General features: G+C 42.2%; 2 protein-coding genes across 18 annotated transcripts in view; one reads left to right on the top strand and one right to left on the bottom strand.

The window, feature by feature from the left end:
* PCID2 (PCI domain containing 2) overlaps positions 1-6,602 on the bottom strand; it is a 28,968-nt gene extending 22,366 nt beyond the window's left edge. For 2 of the 12 annotated variants that reach the window (XM_053307168.1, XM_053307173.1), the window contains exons 1-2: positions 6,465-6,602; positions 2,837-2,910 (exon numbers count right to left, since the gene is read on the bottom strand). In XM_053307168.1, coding sequence (XP_053163143.1) covers positions 2,837-2,872 — 36 coding nt within the window. In that variant the 5' untranslated portion in view covers positions 2,873-2,910; positions 6,465-6,602. The other 10 variants (XM_053307165.1, XM_053307172.1, XM_053307169.1 and 7 more) reach the window with 8 other exon arrangements.
* Positions 6,251-27,949, top strand: part of CUL4A (cullin 4A) — a 105,053-nt gene continuing 83,354 nt past the window's right edge. For 2 of the 6 annotated variants that reach the window (XM_053307158.1, XM_053307155.1), the window contains exons 1-2: positions 6,251-6,580; positions 22,761-22,876. In XM_053307158.1, coding sequence (XP_053163133.1) covers positions 6,400-6,580; positions 22,761-22,876 — 297 coding nt within the window. In that variant the 5' untranslated portion in view covers positions 6,251-6,399. Of the gene's footprint in view, positions 6,581-6,730; positions 6,909-6,946; positions 7,096-22,760; positions 22,877-27,949 lie in introns of those variants that run through there. The other 4 variants (XM_053307157.1, XM_053307156.1, XM_053307159.1 and 1 more) reach the window with 4 other exon arrangements.

The raw sequence follows: 27,949 nt of genomic DNA, 5'->3' as shown, positions 1-27,949 counted from the left end.
TGTTACAAATCGGTAGCACGGTGCAGCTGTATTATGCGTGCACACCACTTCTGGTATTACACTGACCGAGGGGGCAAGAGGGAATACAGCCTCCCCCCCAGTGCACCAGTGATTTAAAACACAGCGCCGGAAGGGGAAGCACAGCGGGGGAAGTAAGAGCACCCTCCCTGGGCCTTAAAGAGACCCTTTCCCGCCTCCCGGGTGTGCATGGAACCAGTTCCGTGCCCACCCCTAATTACAATACCTAATCTCTATTATAACAGACTCTGGACACCACCTAAAACCTTACAATCATCAGCAAATTCTGTAGAACCTAAAGGCATCAAAGCCAATTTACCCCCAATTTATGGAGTAATCTGATAAATTACCAGACTTTTGAACTAAAGAAATAAGATTAGGAATTGAGACCTCTAGTTTATCAATAAAGCATAAGATGTCATCTGCATATAAAATCAACTTGTGCTCAATCTCTCCTAGTTTAATACCCTTTATCTCTAATAGCACAGGCCAGGGGTTCTAACACCAAACTGAAAAAAAGAGGAGATAGAAGGCATCCCTGATGTGTAACCTGTTCTAGCCTAATTGAAGGGGACAATAGCCCATTGGTGATGACTTGTGAGTAAGGAGCCAAATATAGCACAGTAACCCAAATAAAAGAACTTGGGGGAAATCCAAATTTAATCAAAACATATTTCAGGAACCCCAGATGGGCCATGTCAAATGCCTTCTCTGCGTTTAAAGAAATTATAGCAGCTGGGTCTTGCTTCTCCAAGGATAGGGATAAGTACATCAATCAACAGACTAATATTATCTGATCCTTGATAGCCAGATATAAACCCTGTCTGAATTTGATGAATAATGGTAGGAAACACCCTACATGTTTGCACCCTACATGCCTGCATATCTGTCAATATCTTAGCATAATGGTTAGAGTGCTGGACTAGGACCAGGGAGACCTGAGTTCAAATCCCCATTCGGCCATGAAACTAGCTGGGTGACTCTGGGCCAGTCACTTCTCTCTCATCCTAACCTACTTCACAGGGTTGTTGTGAGGAGAAACCTAAGTATGTAGTACACCGCTCTGGGCTCCTTGGAGGAAGAGCAGAATATAAATGTAAAATTAAAACAACAACAAAGAAATAGGTCTATTGCTAGTACATAAGACGAGCTTGGACAGTTTATCAGGCTTAATAAGTGATATAAGCCTCATTGAAAGAAGGAGGGGGATACTTGCTAAGGAAAGTGTCATTACAGACCTCCAATAAGACTGGAACCAGGAAATCCAAAGGGCCCCAGGGCCTTTCTAGATTTCATGGATTTGACTGTGATAATTATTTCCTACAGAAAAAGAGGTGCAGCTAGATCAGGGTTTCTCAACGTGTGGGTCCCCAGATGTTATTGGACTTCAACTCCCATAATCCCCAGCCCCAGTGGCCTTTGGTTTGGAATTATGGGAGTTGAAGTCCAATTACATCTGGGGACCCACACGTTGAGAAACTCTGAGCTAGATGGTTTATCTGATCGGGTATTAGGTGTGGAAGATGCACTTTCTGCAGGAAACAAATCTATATCTGCCTCAATACTGAATGTACTACTATTACACAACTTAGAATAAAACTCAAAAATTGCTGATTTATAAATTCAGGGTCTGTGTGGACACTGCCTCAAGTATCACAAATGGAAGATATATTACACTGTTTAATCTGCTTCAATCTGGAAATCAAAGGTTTGCTAGATTACCTCCCACCCTCCGCCGCCACCTTCCCAAAATCTTTGCCTCGTACAATTCAACAAAAATTCAGTTTCTAAATAGTATTACTTGTTGATTACATTTGGCTGTATAAGATACTGTATGACTCACAAGCAGGATGTGATGCATATCAAGTTAATAAATCTTTGGTTTGCTTCTCCAAAGATACAACCTAAACCATTTGTTGTGTTTTTGTGTGAAGAAAAAGCTATGAACTAGTCCTGCATAAATGCTTTAAAAGTGTCCCAAACTGGGGGAAATGATGATAACAAAAAAATTCCTCAGTCTCCTGTTCCATTTGTTTAGTGAACTGCAGATCATTCAGCAAGGATGAATTCATATACCACCTAAATGAAGTACTAGATCTACCTTCCAAACCAACAACCAACTTAACAGGGGTATGAATCATGATCTGAAATTACGATAGCATCATTGTTGCATGCCTGATTTCAAAATACTAAAGAATGAGTCATCAAAAAATAGTCCAGTCTAAAAATTTCTATGGACAGGAGAAAGAAAAGTATATTCTCACAGGGATTAAGAAGATGCCATATATCTACTAAATTAAAGTCCAACATACAGGCTTTAAGTGTAGTACGGGTTCGAGAGTACAACCTAGACAAGGGATGTTATGATCAATAAGGGGGTCAAGAGTTTGATTCCAATCCCCTTTAATAATCAAGTGATCAACTGTCAAAGTGTGTAAATATTCAAAATAGCTGTGTATCAGAATTCTGGGAAATCCATAATCAGACTATACAGATTAATTAACACCAAGTGTTGGCCATCCATACTAACAATAAGTATAAGAAAGAGTCCTTCACCATCTGTTATTTCCTGTTCAACAATTGATTTAGAAGCTCGCACAATAGAAAGGGATGTGTCAGGAGGGTGTTTGGACATCTGACAAATACATCAAGACATGCATGCACTCAGCATCTCCTCCTTTTAATTGTGAAGGCTAGAGAAGTATCATCCAAACCAGTCCACATTCATGCTACTTTGGTTCAGCGACAGTTTAAAAAGTGACATTATAGATGAACTCAGCAGTTGGTAAATTATTAATAAATTGCAACTATCACTTACCTGTTGTAAATACTGGTTTATACTGATGTGTGCCATTGAAAGAGTGCTTTTCAGAAGCAAGTAGATACCTTATTCTGAAAAGAAAACAAACAAACCAACCACAATAAGGACAATTTATTATTCTGGAGACATTCTGGAAACCATCATAGTCAAAATGAATGAATGTGATGGGCTGACTCCCATAGCTACTTCTGGCCTTCTCACCACTGATGTATGTATAGAGATTATTGTGTGCCAGCTGACAGAACACACAGAGTACTTTGTGTGTTGACTGTTTTGCATATCACTATGATAAACAAGACTGAAAGAGCATGCAAAATCCAAATTGCACATCTGTTTGCCAGCAGAGACAGCTAGAAGTCAATCTGAGCAGGGGCTGTGACATAATTATGAAAACAGAATCCAGGTCTTGCTAGGCCATATCTATATACTTACTTATCCAAGACGTGCCGGTTTTAATGCGTGGCGGAAATCTCGCGAGTGTGGCGGAACTCTCACGAGAAGGACAGATAATAGCAATGGCGGCCAGTGGAGCTGCGCCAGTGGGAGGCAGCCAACTAGTTGCGCCAGCAGGTGGAGGCAGCCAACAGGCAGAGACAGTGGGCGGAGCCACACTGGTGGGAGTCTGGCCAGCCGGCCAGCAGAGCCGCACCAACCGACTGGAGCAGCAGGTGGCTGGGCCAAACTAGGGGCGCAAATGCTCTGCGCCTGGGCCAACTAGTTAAAAATAAACATATAAAAAAACAATTTACTAATGCCTGTTTCCTCCCCCCCATCTCAGAGTGATGACTGAGAAAATACTCCAAAAACAATTTTTTCCACTTCTCCTGATTGGCAGATGTCAGAGTTTGATGCCAAGATATCGGTACTTCAACCAGGACACCTTATGTGCCTGAGTCTATTGAAAATGTCTGGACATTTTCCAAACATTTTTAGACACACAAAAGTTGTTTTTTTGGACACACAAGAGTTGTGTCTGCAGTTCATTGCAAAAAGAAATAACCAAAGAACCAGATAGTGCTGAGAATAAGGTTTGCCTAGATGCAAGAACATTGCTTGCCTCTTAGCTTTGTCCACAAACTCCAAAATACACAGGAGTGAATATTTAGCAGTGAGTGGGAAAGGCATACTACCTTTACTAAGTAGCATATTTTAACAGTTCATTTAGTTGTTTCATCTTCGTATACCACCTATCACTTGATAATCACAAGAAGTACAAATGTGAAAGAATTAGACAGCACCAAGATCATAATGAAAATAATAATATAGAAGAAAACATGGTAAAAGAACATCAATCCCGTATCCGAAGGGATAGCAAGAGCAGAAGCGGCAAAAAGAGTCTTTGGGCACCTTAAAGGTTAACGCATTCATTGGTGCATAAGCTTTGAAAACAGAGTATCTATCAGCACGTGCCGATGTGGCTCAAACGCAGTTCTTTTTACTACAGCGCCTCAAAAGCTGCCTATGTGAGCAAGGGCAATTTAGCAGTCATGCCCACAATAGTAATCTCTCCGGATCCAACACTCATTTTTCCCTTGCCTACCACTAATCCGATTCCCAACGTACGTCCCTTCCTGGGTCCACTTCAGTCCATAAGAACGTTCAGCTTCAGCAGCAGCAAAAAAACGGTGCACTTCCTTTCTCAGGATGGAAAATCTACCCCTTCGGGATTGGCCGTCGTTCCCCCTAAGCTCCGCCTATCCACTTTGCCACGTGACATTTCCCACCGTTCAACGAGCGAAGCGGCTCCTCGCGAGGCTAAAGGAGCGGGATGGGCGGGGCTTCTGCTCGCTATAGCTCCGAGGGGGCGGAGCTGCTGCGTACCGGAGCGTCAAAGCCTGATTAAATTGTAAACACTCGATCGTGCAGCTCGGGTTGAAGGGCTTACAGCCGTGTTTCAGTTGCTATGTTATTGCTTACTTAGAGGGGATTCCTCCACGAGGAAGGTGTAGTGGAACGGGGACGCGCAGAGACCGAGCGCCGGGACTTCTCGGCTTCTCTGCGGTTGGGGGTGGGCAGCCTGCCTGCACTTCTGAATTTGCAGCTACATCACTGCCCACGAGTAATGGGGTCCAAACGAAGAATAAGTGGTGCCAGATTCATGCTGTTCCGTTTCACGTGTCACCTTTTTGTTGTGACTTAAGTACTCGGTATTTTACATCTAAAATTACACGTTACCCGAATGCCACACAAAATTACCGCAGCTCAGACGAAATATCACCGAAAAAGGCCGGAGAGAGAGAATTTTTTTAAAAAAACAACACCACCCGTAATGAATCTGGGCTCGGGGAGAGCCTCCTACGAAAAATCTTTTAGCTACCTTTTAGTCCTTAGTCCACAGCCTCCTGAGCCTATACGTGTTTTCAAAAGTAAGTCCACTGGGTTCAATGGGACTACTTCGAAGTAAGCGTGCTTAGGACGGAGCTCCGCTATACAAGCAGCATGAATAAAGCGAAGTACAGCCCACTCTTGGATAGAATCAGTTTATTCGATACACACTTACTTGGGAAGGGTCCTGGGAGTAAACCTCACAGGTGTGCGGAACTCAGTCTTAGAGATGACGCAGTCAGCCTGCGAATGTGAGGTTTTGTAAGAATTCCTCCCCTGCTCGAGAGGGGCACTGAGCGGCCCCTTTCCCGCTCAGCAGGCAGCCCCGTCCCCTGCGGGGTCAGGCCAGGTCTGGGGAGGCCCCTTGATTTAAATCAGCTCAGTTAACAAGTAGCCGCGTCGATCGGTTTTACAGCAAACACACACACAGGGCTCGGTCGGGGCACCTCAAAGACAAATAGATGTATCGCGGCATGGACTAGACAGGGCCCTGCTGATGCCCCCCCGTCTATCCAGGCGTCTTGAAGGTGCCCAAGAAGTCGTGGCTGAAGGAGCGGCTTCGGGCGTAGGGGGCTCTTCCGCTCCGTCCGCGGCCACTCGGGGGACCCCAGCAGCGGTCAGAGCTCCTTGGACATCTGCCTCCCTCCGCCTCGGTCTTGCCCCCGTTTGTGTCCCGTGACAGCGGGCAGAGAGCCCTCCCCCGGGGGGCCCACGGAGGTAGGTGTCTCTGCCCGGGAAGGCGCAGCCGTCACTTCTGTTGCCTTTCCAGAACGTCCCGCCGTGGAGCAGCAGCAGCAGCAGCTCCGGCCTGGACTGCACCAGGTGGTGGCGTACCGGGAAGGAGCCATTTTGTGAGGCACCGACGTGCGGCCGGGGGGCGGTTGCTTCGCTTTTGCCACAGCCGCTCAGCGAGTCCTCCAGCAGCTGAGAAGGGGGCGCTGCTTCGTCAGCGGCAGGCCGGGACGCTTCGCTTGCCGGCCGTGAAGCCCTCAGCAGCGAGCCGAACGGACGACGGACTTCATGGGCTGCCCCCCCGCCCGAGTCGTCGCAAAGTCTGTGGGACGAGAAGATGCGGCTCCCCTCTTGGCGCGACTGAAAATTGGCAACAAAAACCCTCGATTTTAAAAAGCATCTCCCCCACCCCCACCCCTTCCACTCCACCCGAACCTGCAAGGGCGGGAGGTGGACAACCCGCATTTCTTCACCCCACCCCCACCCCGGTTTCTTGATCGAACATGGCCGGCGAGCCCCAGAAGAAGCAGGACTTGTCGGCCTTGGTGGGGCACACCAATGGACTCACCAAGCCCGCCTCCCTGGCAGCTGCCGCCGGAGTGCGAAGCGGTGTGGCCGGCTCGGGGTCTGCTGGTGGTGGTGGAGGGGCCGCTTCCAAGAAATTACTGATCAAGAACTTCAGAGGTGGGTGTGAAGGCAATGCCGCTTAGGGTGCGTGAGAAGGAAATGTGACTGAGGAGGAGGAGGAGGAGATTTGCCTCCTGCCCCATTTGGTTTTATAAGGGACCGTGTGTGTTTAATTGAAGACCTGTTTGTTTGTTTGTTTGTTTGTTCATGGGTTTGCTCCTTAGACCCGTTGCTTGCTCTTCCTTCTTTGATAGCTCACTGATGGATCTCTGTTGCAAATATCCCTTCCCCTGCGGATGCAAGTGGGCGTGGCCAGCTGCAAAGGAGGACAGGACAGGACTCGTCTCGGTATCTTTAAAAGTTGGGCAGAGAGAACTTTGGCAAGGTGCTGCTTTTCTCACCCATGTATGACAAGCTGCACAAAACCTGCTACACTTGGGGTGTTTTTTTTTACACAGTATTTAAGATATAATTGCACTATCCTGCTTTGTATGTGGGAATCTTGGTCAGCATCATAGTGGTGGTTGGTTGCCCTTAAAAGCTTTGATCAACCTGCTTCAGTCATATTCAGGGTGAGTAAGCAAAGGATAGATTCTTGTCCCTGCCCTTAACACTGTTTTTTGTATGTCTTTAGAATTCTGTTGACCCATGGGATGGTGCTGTGTAATTAATTAATTAATTATAATTAACGTGGAACAAAAATATAAACTCTTGTTAATGCACTCCTCTGCAGGCTTAGAGCATTTTCACATGCAAACCTGAAAGTTCCTTTTAACTTGCCACCCTTCCGCTTGTGTGAATGTTCGTTACACGCATACATACACACACTTGAGACACTTCAAGCTAAATGTACATTCCTGTTGCATTACAGAATGTGGGTTTCATTTTTTAATTAAAGATGGAAGAAATGCTGAAACTCTTGTGAAGATAGTCTTACCACTCTGTGTTCTGGAGATACTAATCTTCCATTGAATACACAGTTATTGACTTGTTACATTTGGAATTGCCTCATCACAACTCCAGAGGTGTTTCTTATTTTTAACCATAGTCCTATGTATGTCTACTTAGAAAGAAGTCCCACCGAGTTCCATGGGACTTACTCCCAGGTAAGCATGCAGGATTGCAGCCAAAATGTTTATTTGGTGCTAGCATATGTGTATTCTTACTCCATAAATGTGCTTGAATGCAGAGCACTGACGATGTTCACATATGTACACACAAACATCCAGTTTTATCTCTGTATCAGGCAAACCAAGGACTTTGAGCAACTTCTCTCCTTGTCTGACACGCAACAGTGGAAGGGGCTTGGCACTCTGCCTAAGCAGATCAGCTGGCAGCCAATAGGGAGCATAGGCCTCTCAGCTTGTGTTGACACATGACCATGCACTGCCCTTTCCTCACCTTAGTGTCCAGTGGGTCTCTTCCCTCTTGGAGTCAAATGAGATTGTTATGCTGCAGAGGCAGCTCAGGTCTTATCTTTAGCTCTTCTGTTGCTTAGTGCCCTGTTGTAAACACCTGGCTGTTTAGATTGCAATCCCTTTGGGGACAGGGATCCATGTTTGTTTTTGTTTTTATTTCTCTATGTAAACCACTCTGGGAACTTAAAAGCGGTATATAAATATTTGCCATTATGTTGCTTACAGTTCATTAAACGACACAAAGGTTTTACAAGTGCACACGTAAAATCCCACCCTTGTGCTACATGTTAGTTAATCCATCCTAACTCTCACTAATGGTTTCATATTGTCAGTCTTTAATAAATTGGAATCTCTAGGTCTGGAAGGGTAGAAAAATATGTTGAGGATCTAATCTGTTTGAAATCTAAAGTGTGGACTCCTGGAAATAGTGGATCTCTCCCTATCGTATGCCTTAAGATACGTCTCCAAATAAAATATTTCAGGCTTTTGAATCTGACTGGCATGCATTTAACAGGACATCATTTGTCTCTTGAGTATTTCTTGCCTAAGTTCTCTTTATCCCCCACCCTTCTGGCTGCTTGGCCTGTAGAAAGAGAGATCAAATTTAGGGAGGTTATAATTGCAGCAACAGTGTTGTTTCATTTTGTTTTGCACTCTTGGTTCACACTTGCACCCCCCCCCCTAGGAATTATTGGCAGTTTAAAAATATAAACATTTCCACCTGTTAAACTGATTGACAAATTATGTAACTTTGTGTTGCTAAAATTGATATTAGTGGAGTCTTGAAGGAACTAGAGTTGTGCAAGGTCGGAAACAATCTGACCATATCCTCACTTAATGAAATTAGCTGTGGGTGACTGTGGTGAAATTAACTGATTTATTTATTTATTTATTTAAACATTTTTATACCGCCCAAACTTACGTCTCTGGGCAGTTTACAACAGAATAAAAAGAAAGTAAAACATTTGTTAAGACAAAAATGAGGGGGTGGGGGAACACAGACATTACAACAATTTAAAAATTCTAAAACAACATTTTAAAACAGCATTAAAACCATTAAAGCAACACTAATTAAAAGCCTGGGTGAAGAGATGTGTTTTTAAAGACTTTTTAAAAGCTGTCAGAGATGGGGAGGCTCTTATTTCACTAGGGAGCGCATTCCAAAGCCTTGGGGCAGCAGCGGAGAAGGCCCATCCCTGAGTGGTCACCAGACGAGCTGGTGGCAGCTGCAGACGGACCTCTCCAGCAGATCTCAGTGGGCGGTGGGGTTCATGCCGAAGAAGGCATTCCCTTAAATACCCAGGGCCCAAACTGTTTAGGGCTTTATAGGTTATAACCAGCACCTTGTATTTTGCTCGGAAACATATCGGCAGCCAGTATAGCTCCTTCAATACAGGAGTTATATGGTCTCTCCGAGATGACCCATAGACCAGCCTGACTGCCGCATTCTGGACCAGCTGTAGTTTCTGGACTACGTACAAGGGCAGCCCCACATAGAGCGCATTACAGTAATCCAGTCTGGAGGTTACCAGCAGATGTACCCCTGTTTTGAGGTCATTCACCTCAAGAAATGGACACAGCTGGCATATCAGCCAAAGCTGATAGAAGGAACTTCTGGCCACCGCCTCAACCTGGGACACCAGGGAGAGGCTCAGATCCAGAAGCACCCCTAGACTGCCTACCTGTTCCCTCTGGGGAAGTGTGACCCCATCCAGAACAGGCAGATCAAAATCATCTCTCGAGTTCCAACCCCACACAATGAGTACCTCCATCTTAGCCGGATTCAGTCTCAGTTTGTTATCCCTCATCCAGCCCATCACCGACTCCAGGCAGGCATTTAGGGAGGTTATGCCCTCTCCCGATGATGCTGACATGGAGAAATAGATTTGAGTGTCATCAGCATACTGATAGCACCCTGCACCAAATCCCCTGATGATCTCTCCCAGTGGTTTCATGTAGATATTAAACAACATTGGAGACAATATGGAGCCCTGGGGAACACCATACAAAAGTTCAGATTCTGAAGAACAGCAGTCTCCAAGGGACACCATCTGGAACCTGCCCGAGAGGTAGGAGCGGAACCACTGCAAAGCAGTGCCTCTAACTCCCAACCCCCTCAGATGCTCCAGAAGGATACTACGGACGATAGTATCGAAAGCCGCCGAGAGGTCCAGAAAGACCAACAGAGTCACACTTCCTCTGTTAATTGCCAATTGGAGATCATCCATCAGGCCGTCCAAGCTAGCCCAAAAGCCAGTTTGAAATGGGTCAAGGTAATCAGTTTTATCAAAGACTGTCTGGAGCTGGGAGGCCACCACCCTCTCAATTACCTTGCCCAGCCACGGAAGGTTGGAGAGAGACCTTTAGTTGTTCAAGTCCAAGGGATCCAGAGTAGGCTTCTTGGCGGTCTAATAATTGCCTCCTTAAGACAAGGAGGCTTCCTACCTTCCCTCAGAGACGCATTTATAATCTCTACCAGGCCTTCTATAATAACACCCCCTGCCAGATAATGTAAGCATCAAGGGTCAAGAGAACAGGTGGTAGGCCGCACCATTCCAATCAGCTTGTCCACATCCTCAGGAGTCACAGACTGGAACTGATCCAACCTAATTGAGTAGCTTCAGTGAATGGATCCATATGCAGAAAATATTTGAGCTGGCTTTAATTTTTTTTAATGGCTCTGAAAATGAAGAATCTGAAGTAAGGGACATCACAAGATGTTTGTCCTAGTTAATGCTGTGAAGGTTAGTACCTTTTTAATGAGGTACTGACTATAATGTAAAGAAATTGAGGGAAATTGATTTTTTAAAAAATAAATTTTATTGGTTTTTAAAGATATAAAGATACAAAAGTGAATGGGGGAAAAGAAATTAATATAAGATCAAAAGAAAAGATACATCTCCAAACTTACAATAGCCACTAATAAAAGCAGTTTTGCATACTCGTTTTGCAAACACAAGTAAAGTACATTCTTATCACCAAAGTTGTCTAGTCCGGCCAAGCATCCTTTTAAAGCAAAATCCAAGGAAAAAAGTATAGTGACAAAAAAGTGGCAACTCTATCAGTTATGAGCTTCAAATTAAACCTGAATTTCATTGGTTTTTATATCATTCAGGTATTTAGCGTATTATCTCCCACAAAATATTGCGTAATTACATCAAGGCAAACTGGGAAAATAAAATAAAAATAAAAATAATGTTAGTAATAATGATAATGAAAGAAAATGGCAGAGTGAAGTAATCTGTAGTTAAATACAGTTTTTCTCTAAACAGTTTGATTTTAAAATGAAAGGAAAGAAATTAAAGGACTGCCAAAAATATGGCAAAAGCTTTGTTTGGAAGCCTATCAGATTAATTGGAAATAGATAATGCCAAAGCGGAAAAATAACAAAGATGTTCAAATTAGTAAATATAAGAAACTTATTTCCTACTAGACAAAGGAAAACTAGTAAACTAAAACATTGTAATAATCTGTACTGGAATAGGGAATGGGAGGGAGCCTTTTATTATCAGTAACCCAGACCAATTGGTAATGCTATTAAACTAAAATGAAAATAATAAAATGCAGGTACAAGAAAAAGCCATAACATAAAGTTATCAAAGACTTGTCAATAAACCAGTCCAATTAATAAACCAGTTAAAAACTGAAAAGAGAGAAAATAATGCAGTTAAAACTTATTTTGAATCTAAAAACATATGTATCCAAATCTTTTTAACTTCAGAGAAAGGATAATGCCAGGTAAGTAAAACCCATCTGTACTTGAATGAGTTTGTGAAACATTTAGCTGTATCGAAAACTGAATATGTAATCTTTCCCCTAAGTCCCATCATATAGTCATTTCCAAGATCTGATAGAGTAACACGTGGATCCCCCGGCGTTTGTTTATCAATGCAACTATCCTGGGAAGCCTTATATTGTTCAGATTGCATTGTCTCACTAGAAGTCATCTGAGATGACTTCCGGTTGGACTGCTAACGAGGCTGCATGCTTCCCGACAGGGGAGACCGAGGAGGAGTTATTTTGGGGGTTTTTGAGTCTTTACAACCCCCCCCTCACCACCCTGGATTAAAGGGTTGGATCAAGATTGACCATTGTATCCCCTGGAGCCTGCTCCTTATCTCAAGGCTGTGCTGGAAAGTACAGCTTTGATTTAAGTCGAGCGATGGGGGCTGGGATTCATCAAGCTACACTCCTTCATCGGAAATCCAGTGGACAGAAGCCAGTCTGGTGTCCAATCTCTTTCGGTTTGGATTATAATTAATGGTTGAAGTTCAAGAAGCTCACCTCTCAGCGTGATTAGTGATAAATTGCTGGAATTCTACCTGCTTTTGCTGCAAAGATTGGACAGATCACAAGCCGATGCTGTGAAGTTGTCGTAAGTCTGCCAACTATAAATTAAGGATGGGTATTCAATCTGTGTACTAAATGCTGGAATTTAAAAATTGAACTGATGGCTAAAAGTTCTAAAACTTAAAAAAGCAAAGCGGTTGGAATTATTATTTTTTTCCAGTACCTTCTGAGAGAGTTTAACTCAACGAATAACTGGTTTGCTGTTTAATATGTCTATCATGGAGTGCACCAATTAAAGCAAGAAGGCGAATTATTGAACCATGGGAAAAATTTAACTGGTGGTGATAAGATAGAAAGGTTGCGGTCTGGAGCTGAGTTTATTTGGAAAATAATTGCAGGCCTCTACTTTCCTGGACAACAAGGAGGCTGAATCTTGCTGTAAGAGCTGTGTTGCTGGAGGAGTTGTAAATAATGCAAAAGGCAAAGCAGCAGAACCAAACACAGACCCAAACACAAACTAGGAGACTTTCTGTTCCAAACCCAGGCCTGGGTGAAGGGAAAATGTCTTCAGAGTTAAATGAGAGTTAAATGTTGCTATTAAACAGCTACTAGAAGCTAATACTGGCACCCTCCAACAAGTAAGTCAGAATATACAAACACTTAATAAGAGAACATCAAATATTGAGGAGACAGTGAAAAAATTGGCAGAAGACAACAAAGAATTTAAAACAAGGGTGGAAAGCCTGGAGCAAGATGTGGGATTACTAAGAGATGATAGGGAAAAATTATTAGATCAGATGGCTTTGTTGGAACTGAGGCAAAAAGAGCGTTTCCTGAGGTTAAGAGGAATCCCAGAAAAAACTGGCCAAGATATCAAAAAAGTGCTTAGGGAGGAACTCGCACTACTTTTGGGAATTTCAAGTGAAGACATGGAACAACAGATAGATGCAGTTTTCCGTGTGAATTCTGAATATGCCACAAGAAACAAATTATTTAGGGATTGCATGGTTCAATTCAACTCCAAATCAATTACAGAGCAGATACTGCAAGCACATTTTGTCAAAGCCCTTACCATTGAAGCTCAACAGATAAAGTTCTGAAAGAAATACCATCCAGGATTTTAAGGAAACTTAAGGATTACAAATTTTTAACAGATGCTTTAAACGCCAATGGAATACGTTTTAGATGGGAAATACCTGAAGGGGTCTCCTTTTTTTTTTTTTTTACAAGGGGAAGAGGAATAGATTCACAGAGCTCCTCAAAGCGTAAGAATTTTGGCGGAAATACAAAAAAATTTTAACCTCTGAGCACCCAGTGCCTTCAACACATAATTCTAACTAGCCAAGATGGATGATAAAATAGCTTCATGGAACGTGAATGGGTTAAATAGCAAAACTAAAAGGCTAAAAGTTTTTCATTTTCTTAAAAAACAAAGCTTGGACATTGTATGCTTACAAGAGACATATATTAGAAAACAAGATAGAAAATATTTGGTTAATAAGGCCTTGGAACAAGAATTCATTTCCTCTGACAAGAAAAAAAAAAGAGGGGTAGTGTTTTATGTGAAACAACAATTTGAACCCAAGTTGATTTTTAAAGATGAAGAAGGCAGGGTGCTAGCTTTGGAAATCTTAGTTTCCGGAATCAAAACAATGATAATTGGAATTTATGCACCCAATGAAAAAAAAGTAGAATTTTATAAATATTTAGAACAGAAGATGGCTGAGGTATCGAATGTTAATTTAGTTTTACTGGGAGATTTTAATGGGGTTGTTTCTACATCATTGGATAGAAAATCTGATACGCCTGAAAGGAATCTGCAAAGCAGGCTATCTAAAGCTTTTTTTGATTTAGTAGAACATATGGATCTCTACGACTTGTGGAGAATCAAAAACTCAAATGCAAAGGAGTATACTTATTTCTCTGAAAGATACAAATCTCATTCAAGGATAGATATGGTCTGGACATCTAAATCTATTACACCATGTATGAAAAGAATGGATATCTTGCCCAGAACCTTTTCAGATCATAATGCAATTTGCTTTACATGGAAGAAGAAGGGAACGGTTTCCTTTCGCTGGAGACTGAATGAATACTTGCTGAAAAAAGCGGAAGTTGTGGAGAAAGCCAAAAGGAAGTTAAAGGACTATTTTGAACTGAATTTAAACCAAGGAATGGACAATAAGATAGTTTGGGATGCAGGAAAAGCGGTTATGAGAGGTTTTTTAATACAACAAAATGCATATTTTAAAAAACAAAGGGGATTGAAAAAAGAGGGATTATTGATGGAGATTTCTAAAAAAGAAAGAGAACTTCTATGGGCTAAGGACAAAAAGAAGATTACTCAAGTCATTAAAGTGCTTCAGCAGCAGCTCTCTGTTACTATTAAATGAAGTTGAACGGAACTTAAAATATGCGACGCAAAAGTCATTTGAATTTGCAAACAAACCAGGCAAGTTGCTGGCTTGGAAAATTAGAAGTGAGAAAAAGAATAAGTACATATCCAAGATATCAACAAAAAATGGGCGTTCCTATGACGAAAGAGAAATAAAAAGGGAATTTTTTAGATATTATTCTGAATTGTATAAAGGAAATAAAGTAGAAGATATAAAAATCGACAAATTTCTCAAGACACAAAATATTCCAAAACTTTCTAAGGACCATATAGAAATTATGAATGCACTGATATCAATAATGGAAATAACAGAAGTAATAAATCAAAGCAAAGCTAATAAGGCGCCAGGGCCCAATGGGCTACCAGCTTCGTACTACAAATCTTTTAAAGAACAAATATTACAGCCTTTGCAATGGATGATGCATGATATTTTGCAAAGAGGAATTATGCCGGAGTCTTGGAAGAATGCTAATATTACAGTAATTCCAAAACTGGATCAAGATTTAACGCAAGTCAAGAACTACAGGCCAATCTCACTCTTAAATAATGATTATAAACTTTTTGCTGCCATTTTGGCAAGGAGAATGAAGGTTGTATTAAGACTTTTTATTCACAAAGATCAAGCAGGTTTTTTGCCAAAACGGCAATTAAGAGATAATGTGAGAACAGTTCTGAATGTATTGGAGTATTATGAAAAACACAATGATAAACAGATAGCTATGATCTTTCTGGATGCAGAGAAAGCATTTGACAATGTCTCCTGGCAGTTTATGTGGATGCTATTGGATGTAATGGGAGCTGGTAATAATTTTATTAGGGCTATCAAGACAATATATTCGTAGCAATACGCTAAAATTATTATAAATGGGGAATTATCAGATAATTGTAAAATACAAAAAGGAACTAGGCAAGACTGTTCATTGTCCCCATTACTTTTTATATTAGTACTGGAAGTGCTTTGGAGAAATATTAGAGAAGATGATCAAATACAAGGCCCGAAAGTTGGGAAACTTAGAGCCTTTGTGGATGATGTGGTGTTTTTTCTAGAAAATCCATTAGAGAAGATCGGAAGACTTTTGCAAAAAATACAACAATTTGGCCAATTGGCTGGGTTTTATATAAATAAGATTAAAACCAAGGTATTGACAAAAAATATGGGCCAGAAATCTAATGATAGATTTTTTGAAATAAGTGAACTGAAAGTGGAAAATTAAATATTCGGGCGTCTGGTTGACAAACAAAAACTCTTTGTTGTTTTCAAATAATTATATCAAAATATGGAATACAGTAAAAACTGACTTGCAAAGATGGACTAGAATGAACTTATCTTTAATGGGAAGAATTTCAGTTGTTTTACCTAAAATGCTGTTTCTTTTTCAGACTGTTCCTATAATTAACACCTTAACTTGTTTCAAGCAATGGCAAAAGGACAAAAACCAAATTTGTTTGGCAAGGGAAAAGATCAAGAATTAAATTTAAAAATTTAACAGATGCTAAAGAAAGAGGTGGTCTTACCCTGCCAGATTTAAGGTTGTATTTTGATGCTGTTTGACGCGGTTAAAAGAATGGATAACATTAAGAAATCCCAGAATACTTGATCTGGAAGGGTTCGTTAGAAGGTTTGGATGGCATTCATATCTGTGGCATGAGAAAACTAAAGTGCATAAAGATTTTCTTAATCACTATGTAAGAAGGAGTCTAATGAGAGTGTGGGTAAAATATAAAAAATGGTTGGAATCTAAAACTCCATTATGGTTGTCCCCGATTGAAGCTTTAGCACGTAAAGAGGTAAATATGCAACCTGAATGGGGTACCTACAGGGATTTGTTATGTTTCCAAGAACAGGGCTGTAAATTAAAAAACCTAATTGAAGTACAAGATTTGGTTAGTAACTGGTTTCAGTACCATCAGTTAAATGAAATCTATAAAAAGGATCTTAAAGTTGGATTTGAGGATCAGATGTCGAGATTTGAGAAGGAGCTGTGTGAAAATGACGAAAAATTAGTTTCTAAGATGTATAAGCTGTTGCTTTTGGAGGAGACAAGAGATGAAGTGGTTAAAACGACTATGATAAAATGGGCTCAAGATGTGGGTCATAATATAGATATGGCAGCTTGGGAAAAATTATGGAAAATGGATTTAAAGTTTACTGCATGTTATACTTTAAAAGAAAATTATTACAAGATGATGTACAGGTGGTATTTGACACCCAAAAAATTAGCTTTAATGTATAAAAATGTTCCAAACAAATGTTGGAAATGTGGACATTGTGAAGGAACTTTTTTTCATATGTGGTGGTCTTGCGGGAAGGCAAAGGCCTTTTGGGATATGATATATAATGAGTTGAAGAAAATTTTTAAAATGACATTTCCTAAGAGGCCAGAATCCTTCCTGCTCTGAATAATGCAAGGAGAGTTTTCCAGAAGAAACTTAACATTTTTTATGTATGCAGTCACGGCAGCCAGAATAGTATATGCGCAGAAATGGAAGGACAATAAAATGCCCTCAAAAGAAGATTGGTAATAAAAATTTTGGAATATGCTGAGATGGCAAACCTTACAGTATTGATAAGGGATGAAAACTTGGAATGTTTTAAAGAAGATTGGAAACCATTCTTACTATACTTAAAGAACTGTTTTTCTAATATGGACCTTTCAGCAGGGTTTGAAATTTAGTAATAATAGCAGGTTGGGTAGAGTAAAATCGAGTTTGCAATGTGTAGGATAGATGTTTTGAATTACTATAGCAATGGTTGACTTGTATAGTTAATGAATCGTGCTGATTGGTGAGCGGGAAGTCAATATTTACTTAATTAGATGTAATGGGATTGTTAAGATATTGTAAAAACCAATAAAAAAAATTCAAAAAGAGAGAAGTCATCTGAGATCTAGCCTCTGAATTGGTCTGAAATCCCTCCTGTTGAAAAGATAACTTTGCAGTCAGACTATCTATTTGTGAGGAGATCTTATTAAGCTCTCCCATAACTGAAAGAAAGAATTGGTTGTAGGACATCATTTTGACAGACATGTTAATCCCTACTTTTTAAAATAAACTTGCTAAATTTCCTACTTTGTTTACCACCAAGCAATTTCACAGGAAATAATAATGTTCAGTACGTGTGATCCTCAAAAAGCAACTTCACAAGAGTTTCCTTCAAGTTAAAAGTAGGCCCAAACTGAATTCCCTCTTAACAGTAGTACCAAGTAGAAAGACAAGGGAATACTTGAGCTTGACTATACTTTGGTAGTGTAGAATTCCCGAAAAATGAGTTACCAAGTAATGTTTACAGGGAATGCAAGAGTTAATACAGGAATTTACCTAACAGTATAGTTCCTCATCTAATAGCAGGCACTAAAGTCCAGATTAACGCATGTCCGTTATCTGATAGTTAAAATAACACAAACTGTTTTTCCTAGGGAGAGAAGAAACAGTTAAAATAGCCCCCACTGTCCTCTGGCAAATTAGAATATGCTGCGTTGGGAAGTTTTCAACTTTCTCAAGTCCTTTACGAAAACAAACTGGAACCAGGTGTTCTGTTTCAAGATAAGAGAGAGAGTTCTCATGGATAGATGAAGCTCTTCACTAATTGTTCAACACAGTCTCGTGAGCCAGTTCAAAGCTTTAAATCATGCTGTCCTGAGACTGATTACAATGATCCTTACTCGAAGATTGCTTGGGTTATAAATCCACAGTCGTACTTGAAAGCTGTAAATATTGTCAATTATCCAGGCAGAGTCTTCATGACCTTTCTAGGAGGTTAACACATTTTATAAAGATTTAACCATACACAAGTCTCCAATCCCAAGACAGTGAAAAATGCTTTAAATTTCTAAAACTATAGTTCTAAATTAATAAGCAGGTCTAAAGACCAAAAATCCATTAATATCTGATGATTAACATATTAAAGGTTCCTCTTCTTCCCAGAGGCAAATAATGGTTAGTTTGAACTCCAAAACAGATAAGAATATGCCATCGGGGGATGACAGCTTTCTCAGGATAGCCTGCAGATGTTCTGCATGAGAGATAAGAAGCCAAAACTCTCACAACTGAGAAAGATTCTTCTTTACCAATGCCATGCAAAAAAGGGAAAGAAAAGAAATCCAATCTGACTTCAATAATAGACTTCTGTACCCGTCATATAGTATTAGATGGTGTTCATTACTCCAAAATTATTTAAGCTGTAAATCCTTAAGCAACGTAAAGTCAATGACTGAAACCTGAGACCGCAGTCTTGTTCCATTCGGTCAATAACTTTAATAAAGTTCAACATCAGAATCCTCAAATAGCCTGGTAAGACAGTTAAAGGTTTCAATATTCCATTAATGATAGTCATCCAAAAAAGCATCCTTAGATTGTAATAAAATGTTAATCCTTATTAATCTGGTAAAATGTAATAAAGTGTTGATCATTGCCAAATTGCCAAAGTCCAGTGGCAATTTGACATCAAAATCCTCAGATAGTTTGATAATAACAATTAAAGGCTTGAATAATCCATAAGAAATCCATAAATGATAGTCGTCCAAAAAAAAAGAGGGGGGGGCGAACATTGCCAAACCAGAGAAACGTATTAAAATGTTAAGCATTGTCTCATTACTCCACTACCAATTCATATATACATATTTTAAAAAGAATATGTAAAAGGTGGTGTCAAAAGGGGGGGAAAGGGAGAAGAAGAAAAGCATCGTTGAGCTTCTTTTTGAGATATGTAGATCCTTTCAGAAGTGTCTAGCAAAATTAAAGATTAACAGATTAGTTATGAACAAACCTTGAGCCTGCATTTTGATTATTCGTCCTCTTGTTTAACTAAGGTAGAAAATCCATCCCATTTCAAAGTGTTAGATAACTCAAAGGTTGCCTAAATTGTAAATCCTTAAGAGTTGTAAATCCTTAACAGCAAGTGCTATAGTTAACTGGAAGCTGAGTCTTCTATGCTGTTCTGGTCGGTGATTTCTTTGTTAGAAGTAGCATGAATCCTCAGCTCAAAAAAAAAAAAAAGAGTACCTTGATGGTCTTGAAGTTTGGAGAGTAAGAACAGAGAGGAAACAGCAAAAGAAAATTACAGAAATTAAAATTGGGGAAGGCAGTCACTAATAAAACAGATGTTATTGCTCTCTTCTCTTCGGGTGAGAAACTTCCTGGAAAGTCTCTCCTGAGTTCGTCTGGCGTTTCATGATTTGTTTCTGTTTCGATTTCCTTGTATGTTTACTCCAGTCTGCTCTCAGGTGACAGCTCTATTTTTCCTCTGTGATCAATCTTCCTGATTGATAACAAACCTATTACTCCAAAGAGTTAGTGCAGTTCTTGGCGGAGAAATCCGCCAGAACAACTGCTCATGGCACCATTTTCCCCAGACCTCAAAATTGAAGGGAATTGAAAGGGGATGAAGTGCAAACTATGCCTGTTCTTTGCACTACATCTGCAGTGTAATCATACACATGTTTACTTGGAAATAAATCCCTCTGAGTTCAATGGGAAAATTTGGAAGTAAGTGTGCATAGGATTGAAGTGTTTGTGACACTTTTAATTCACATATGGTGCAGGTGAAAAAGATGCAGAAAATGGTAATCAAAATGATCCGGGGCCTAGAGCACCTTCTATATGAGTAAAGATTAACACATTTGGGACGTTTTAATTTGAAAAAAAAAACAAAAAACCACTCAACATGGAGCATGATAGAAGTTTATAAAATTACTAGCTGACCCCCCACACAGAGCATCTGTGTGCTCTTTGGGGCCAGCTACCTCTTCCCCCCACCACACCTGCCCCAGTCTCTGGCCGGGCCCAGGCTGCCAGATAAGAGCGCGGCCGAGGTGCTGCTGCTGCGGCTGGGCCTGCCTTGCCTTGCCTCAGCAGCTGGGCCCGCTGCCTCCTTGCCTCCGCGGCCCGCCGCCGCCTCTGCAGCTGCCGCAACCGCAGCGGTCGGGCCGCCTACGCGGTTTTCCTGGGTGCCGCCGCGGCTGGGCGCCGCAGCCGGGCCGGGTCCCGCCACCACGGCTGCCGGGCCGGGCCACCCTGCCGCTGCCGCACCACCACCGGGCTGCCCCCACTGCCTCACATCTGCGGCCGGGCTGGGGCCCGCCACCATAGCCTGGCCCGCCGCCGCCGCCACGGCCTGGCCCGCCGCCTTGCCTCCGCAGCTGCCCAGCCAGCCAATTCTCCTGGGTGCGCCTTACCCAATCAGGCGCCCCGCAGCCCAGCCAATCAGCTGGGCTGCCGGGACGCACGTTCGAAAGGCACACCCAGGAGAATTATATATATAGATTCATGGTTGGCAGAAAGTGGCTAGGGGGACTTTTTCTCGTTCTCCCTTAATACTAGAACCCAGAGTCATCCAATGAAATAGGTTGGTAGAAGATTCAGGACAGACAAAACCAATTACTTCTTTACAACATACATAATTTATGTATGGAATTGACTGCCACAGTATGTTGTGGTGACTGCTAGCCTAGATGTCTTTAATAGGAGATTAGATACATTTGTAAATGACAGGTTTCTCCGAAGGTACTTGCTATATGCTGTCTCCAGGTTCAGAGGCTGTTTGCCTCTGAATAGTGATTCCTGGAAAATAGCCCTATCCAGCTGTGGTTTGGCTGCAGGTCCCTTTTCTGGACTTCCAAAGGTATCTGTAACCCGGTTGGCCATTGTGGGAAGTAGAAAGGACCTAGACTAGATGGACCTTTGGGAATGAGCCAGCAGGGCTCTTCTTAGGTCCTTATATGCACAGAAAAAGAGGTTATTAATTTAGCACACATTGGGACTTTTCAGACAGATGACTTTTCTCTGCTTAATTGTAATACATTTCCAGATTGAACTGCATACAGAAATGGGACTTTATTACATAGAAGTTCTTATGGGTTTATTTTGTGTGCTCCTGTCACTATTTCTTGTATGCACTAGAGAGCTGAACATTGCCTGTTTGTACCTCCACTGTGCCTCCTGCTGTCCCCAGCAAGTCATATTTACATTTTGTTGTGATGAACTTCTGGTTTATTGAACTTCTGCAACATCACCCCCCCCACCCACCATACATACACTTCTGACAAGGCACCCATTTGGAGCTTGAAATGGAAGAGCAAAGGGAAACAATGTGGTTTTAAGTGTCTCTTGGTTCTCTAGTCACTGTGGCTGATTGTTAATTAATCACTTCCTGAAATCCTGCCAGTTCTCTTTTCCATTGCCTGGATTGTTCCCCTTTAATGACTTGGCTACAATCTTGTGCACATTTCCTGGGAGTAAACCAGGGACATTGTGAAACTTACTTCTGAGTAACCATGCGTACATTGTGGTGTTCAGACGACCATTTCCATTCATTTTGCCACATCTGATTAAACATGAATGGCAGTGGGCATTTGTTGTTGTTTTTTTAAAAAAATAAAAGGGATAGAGATTATCCCAGCACTGAAAGTGGCCTTTTTTTTTTTTTTTTTTTTAAGCAAAAGCTGCAAAGGGCAATGACTGGGAGTAAATGGACACACTGGCAAAAGTATACTCGGCTCTGTGTGTGTGTGGGTGGTGGGGGGTGCCCTTGGGAGCTAACCCTCATGATTCTTCATCAAGAAGTCTTACATGAAGGATTCTGTATGAAACAGATACCCATTAAAAAAAACCCCACACTCCTCTCAAATGTTTCTAGTCAAAAGAGAATGAAATTTTCACCTTAAAAGCTGATGTCAGAACTGTCCCAACCCTTGTGTTTCTCCATGTGGAAAGACATATCCTGGTATAATAAATCTAAACTGAACTTATGATCATTCTTCTTGTGATGAAATCTTATTGAAATGAACATCAGCATTACTTTGTGGGTATGATAAAACCCTATTTTCAGAGACAGATCTTAATTGCCACTTCATATGTTTGTGCTGAATTTCACATAAGTGTGATAAATTTGCATATAGTATGTTTCTGTGTGATATTTACTTATGGCTAATATTGTGCCAAGTACTTTACAGAACAAATTTTTGTTAATACCTCATTTGTGTACCTGATGCCACCACCACCCACACCCTTTATCAACCAGCTTATAAGACTGGAGTGTCTGTTAGAGATACACAAAATAATGTATTCTGTATTTCTTGATGATTAGTATTTTATTTTTCTGCTTCATAAGAAAAAATCATGTGTTTCTTTTGTACAGAGAGACCCACGTTGCCTGATAACTACATGCAAGAAACTTGGCAGAAACTTCATGAAGCAGTCAGAGCAATTCAAAGTAGCACATCAATTAAATACAACCTTGAAGAGCTCTATCAAGTAAGAGTTGCAAGTTTATTATTATTTTTAATAATTATAAGAAAAGGATGGTTATAGCAGACTGGGAAGCTTGTATAGGGCTGGCCAACTCAAACAGCAGATCATGTGGAAAACTGATTCTAGACTGTAAAGGTAAAGTAAAGTGTGCCATCGAGTCGGTGTCAACTCCTGGAGACCACAGAGCTCTGTGGTTGTCTTTGGTAGAATACAGGAGGGGTTTACCATTGCCATCTCCCATGCAGTATGAGATGATGCCTTTCAGCATCTTCCTATATCACTGCTGCCTGATATAGGTGTTTCCTATAGTCTTGGAAACATACCAGTGGGGATTTGAACTGGCAACCTCTGGCTTGCTAGTCAAGTCATTTCCCTGCTGTGCCATACTACATTCAAACTGTTGGTTTGTGTGCACTCTTCTGGTGCATTAGGGCAATATCTAGTTTAAACTTTTCTTTGTGACATCTAGTTTTCTTTCTTCAGGTTTTTTTCATGTCGGGGAACATTCATTCATGCTATTCCCCCATCTGAAATGTGAGCTGTTACAGTTCAGAAACTGTGTTTTGAGGTGGTGGCAGCAGCTCAAGCACAAGTGTGTTAGGACCTTGAGTCCCTGGGTCATGGGGAGCCCATTCTCCTTCAGTGGGGGAGTGTATCCTGGATACTGGGTAGATTCCCCCACCTGCTCAGAGATAGGGCCAATAGAAAACTTTACTTGCATCATATCCTGGGAGGAGCTTCCAGTCTTCGCTCTGTCTCACTTGGAGCAGGAGCCTTCTCAGCAGCTCAGTGCTTGTTCTTTGCTTTCTTTTGCTTTCATTTTGCCTTCCCCTGTGGCCATCCCCAATGTTGATTAGCCATGTGTTGGGGGAGAGGGGAGGCAGGCGCAACTGATTTTCTGTCTCCTGTAGAGACCAGCAGATCATTCCAACTTGGGACCACAGGAGTATGGCTGCCCACATGGGCAGAGCAAGAGGAAGGTTTCTCACTCCCATTCCAAGCACTCCCTGATAGCCTCCACTTGTGAACAAGAGTGGCAACAGGCCATAGCCGCCGCCACCACCACAACTCCCTCCATGCCTGTGGGCACCCAATCTCTCTACAAGGCTCAGGAAAAAAAGCTTGGCATTGGAGAAGAGGCCACTTTCCCTGTCCAACCAGAGCTCTTCCGTGGCAGCACCACCGAATAAAGAAAGATCGTGCAGTCCTTCTTTGAAGGGGCCGCTTCCAACATATGATCCAAGGGTGTGATGACAATCTCAGTGCCAAAACAAAACACCAGTCAGCAGGAGAACACCAGTCAGCATGGTGTTCAAAACACCAGTCAGCATGCTTCACAGGGGTGAAAGTGACCAGGGAGGAGGAAGTGGAGGAACAGTTTCTTATCCACATTCAGGTTGTCCTCAAAAGACTAGTGGCAAAGGAAATCAGCAGGCTACGAACCCTGGCTCTTCCTGCCAATTCCTCTGCGTGGGAAACGCAGCCAGCACCCACCAGTCCCCTGACTGATAGGGGGTGCTTTTCAGAAAAAAGTAACAGGAGGGCCAGAGATTCTTATCCTGTTTCCCCTTCCCAAGACAGGAGCTCAAGCCTCACACAAGGCAATCAGCTCCCTCCAGTTCTATTTCCCCATGGGTCTCCTAATCCCTGCTTTCCCTTAATCCACATCTGGATTCTGATCCAGATCAGGAGCTTAAAGACTCTGTTTCTGACAGGGAGAAAGGGGAACTCTGTGAAGATGAAGTGGATACGTCTCAACCTTTCTCTCAGCGCCTTTTTTCCTTTGTGACTTTCTTGTTCTACAAAAGGCATGCAAAATTTTAGATTTAGAGGGCAATTCTAGTTCCAACCCTGCAGAACCTGAAGCGAATCCGTAGGTACTCCCAATGGCCCATGCTGAGGAGGTAGTGGTCCATTGCCCTCATCTTTTCCTCAATGCAATCCAGGCTGAGTGGGACAAACCAGCTGAAGGGAGGGGCCCTCCTTTGCCATTCAGAAGTTATATGGCTTCTAGGGCTATTTTGAACAAACTAAAGGTGCCACCCATTGATGCTGAGATGGCTGTTCTGGTCTCTGGAGCCATTTTACCTGGAGATGGGGAGGACCATTTAAAGAACCAGGATGATGATAAATTTGATGCAGGTCCCATAAGGCCACGGCTTTCTCCATGTGCGCCTCCATAGCAAATTCTATTTTGGCTAGGATTAAGGAGCTTCGGCCCCTGGTTCCACATGACTCCCTCAAACTCAAGCAGGGTCTAAACAAACTGGGGAAGGCAGCAGCCTTAATGTTCAGCTCCTCCCTTGATGCCAAGCAGTTCTCAGCCAGGCTCTGGCATCTGATGTCTATGTGTACCACATCCTGTGGTTAAAAAACTGGAGAGTTGATCAAAAGCCACAACTCAATCTAGCCAATTCAGCCTTTAAAGGAGAAAAGCTCTTCAGTGAAGTTCTTGAACTAGTCCTTGTGGAAACAAAGAACAAGAAAAAGGTGATGCCTTCTGCTTCTTCAAAGGAGGACCGAAAGACAGGCAAGCCTTTCCCCCAGTCCTTCAAAGGCACATGGTCTTCCTTTCATCCCCGTCAATCCAAGCAGGATCGCACTTCTTGGTCTACATCTCTATTTCCCTTTCAGGACAACAACAGTAACAAGAGCTCCCAAAACACTACCCCTAATAAATGGGGGTTCAGGCGTAACAACCCCCAATGACTCCTTGTTCCTAGTGGATGGGGCTGCAGGAATTTGCTCATGAGCCAGACCTCCATGAATACTTGGGTCATCCAGACCATTTCACAGAGGTACTTACTGGATTTCAGATCCCCTCCCGTGGACAGGCTCATCCCCTCACCCAAGCCCTCACGGAAAGCAAAACACAAATTGATGGCTATGGCCATTCACCATCTCCAGCACTTCCTGAGGGCAAGATTCATGAAGTTCAGTCAGTTGTATCCATGATATCCATCATCAGGTTAGTTCCCTGGGCTTGATTCCACTTCCACCAATTGCAATGGCCGCTCCTTCCATGGCAGGACAAGGTAAAGAAGGGATCCAGTCATAAACTATGCTTTTCCAGGGCGGTGATTGCCTCACTTGCATGATGGACATCTCCTGCCACAACTCAAGGGGTCTATTTCCTTCCAACATTTCAGATCCAAGCGACCACAAACGCCAGCCTGATGGGGTGGGATGCTCACTGTCTGCATCTCATAGTACAGGAAACATGGTGAGAGGAAGAAAAACAACAAAGCATCAATTGGCTGGAGTTGCTGGCAATCCACCTGGCACTCTAGGAGTTCATTCTCATAGTAAAGCACAGGTGTGTCCTTTATGCAACAGCCAAAGTGTATGTCAGCTGCCATGGTGTCACAAGGTCCAAGGTGCTCATGAAGGAGGCAGCTCTCCTTTTGACATGGGCAGAGACAAATGTAATCTCCCTGTCAGCAGTCCACATAAAGGGAGAATTAAATACTGAGCAGAACTCAGGTCAGCCAGGCTGAGTGGTTGCTCAGCCCTCAAGGATTCAATCTCTTAGCCCTTCGGTTTGGGCAGCCACTCATGGATCTCTTTACCTTCCCAACAAACACCAAGTTGCCTCAGTTTCTGTCCCGTTACCACTCCCAAGGAGTAGAGAGGGTGGATGCTCTCACTGCCCCTTGGCCAACAGGCCTGTTTTATGTGTTTCCTTCAATAGCCATAATGAGGAGATGTGGGGGATGGAGTATCAAACTGCTTTAGAGGCGTCAAAAGCAGCCCTCAGTAAAACAACAATAACAACAACAAACAAACAAAACCACCCATCCTCAAAGTCCAAGACTTTAAAAGAACTGTCACTCTGACCATTGATGCTTCTGAAAGGGGCATTGGGGCAGGGATGATGCCATTGGGTCCAGACCAGGCCTCTCATATGGGTGGGGTCCTTAACCAGAAGTGGTCAGAGGGAGAGAACCACTGGCTATAGGGGGGCTCAACACAAGAAGAAGACGACCATCATGACAGTGGCCTTGTCACAGGGACACTTTGAAGACTCCACTGGACACTAAGGGATGCTTGGGGAGGGTGGAGGCAACTGGACAAGAGACTCCAAATGTTATTTGAACATGTTATTGTATATTAGTGTTTTGTATGTATAGATAGTTAAGTTAGGCAGTTAAGCTTTGTGTTCCCAACCCTTTTGAGACTGGAGCTGTCAACTCCTGTTTCTAGCCACCAGTCTCAATTTAAGGAGGCGGGGTGTAGTGACCAGGCTCCCCTCCCTCTCTCTCGTTAACCAGAAGTGAACCCTGTCTTGACTGACAGGCTGGTGACCTACAGAGATCACCCAATCAGGCCACTGGGGGGGTGCAACCTAGAGAGCTGTTGCTGGGAGCTGTTGCTGGGAATTCTGGGAACAAGAAAGTAGAAAGCTAGGCTGGAGATGCATAGGAGGACATGTGGCCATGGAGGTTGGCTGCAGGAGAATAACTCTGCAGATCCTTGAAAGCCCAGAGGGCAGGAAGTTTAAATTCTCATCAGGAGTTTGGTGAGTTCAAGGCAAGGTACCAGGGCTGTGGCTTCAGGGAAATTAATTTAGGGGAAAGTTTTAGTCAGACTTTGTGTTAGAAAGTTATATTTCTTTGTTGAGTGTCCTTTTGCATATTTCTGATACTGTTCTATTATTGTTCACCTTTAATATAATTAAACTAAGAAACAAGTCTATGCCCACCCTACCTAGGGCGTTGCAAAAAGCTCTATAAACATTTAAGTGTGCATTAATACAACCTATTTTTGTAATCCTACTAAGTATTCTTAACTGTATTTAAAGCTGAGAAAGCTTTGGATGGAAGCAGTCTGCAGTAATTGAATAAAACTGGTTTTTAAAAGTTCTTTTCTTTTTACAAGCCTCTCTGAATTGGTTTTTAATTCAAGAAAAAGCAGGGGCCGAAGGGTGATTCCTCTGGTGCAAACACATCCTCCAGCGTTAGCAACTATCAGTTTTCTCACCATGTGTAGGCTTGAACATGGAAGATTTTGTACTTATCCAATAACAAAATAAAGAGAGTTTTCCCTGGGATTCCACCCCAAGCTCAGGGAGTGTTA

The sequence above is a fragment of the Hemicordylus capensis genome, chromosome 3 (assembly GCF_027244095.1).
Source record: "Hemicordylus capensis ecotype Gifberg chromosome 3, rHemCap1.1.pri, whole genome shotgun sequence".
Classification (NCBI taxonomy): Eukaryota; Metazoa; Chordata; class Lepidosauria; order Squamata; family Cordylidae; genus Hemicordylus; species Hemicordylus capensis.
The sequence above is the reverse complement of the archived record's forward strand: the minus strand, read 5'-3'. Positions and strand labels throughout refer to the sequence as shown.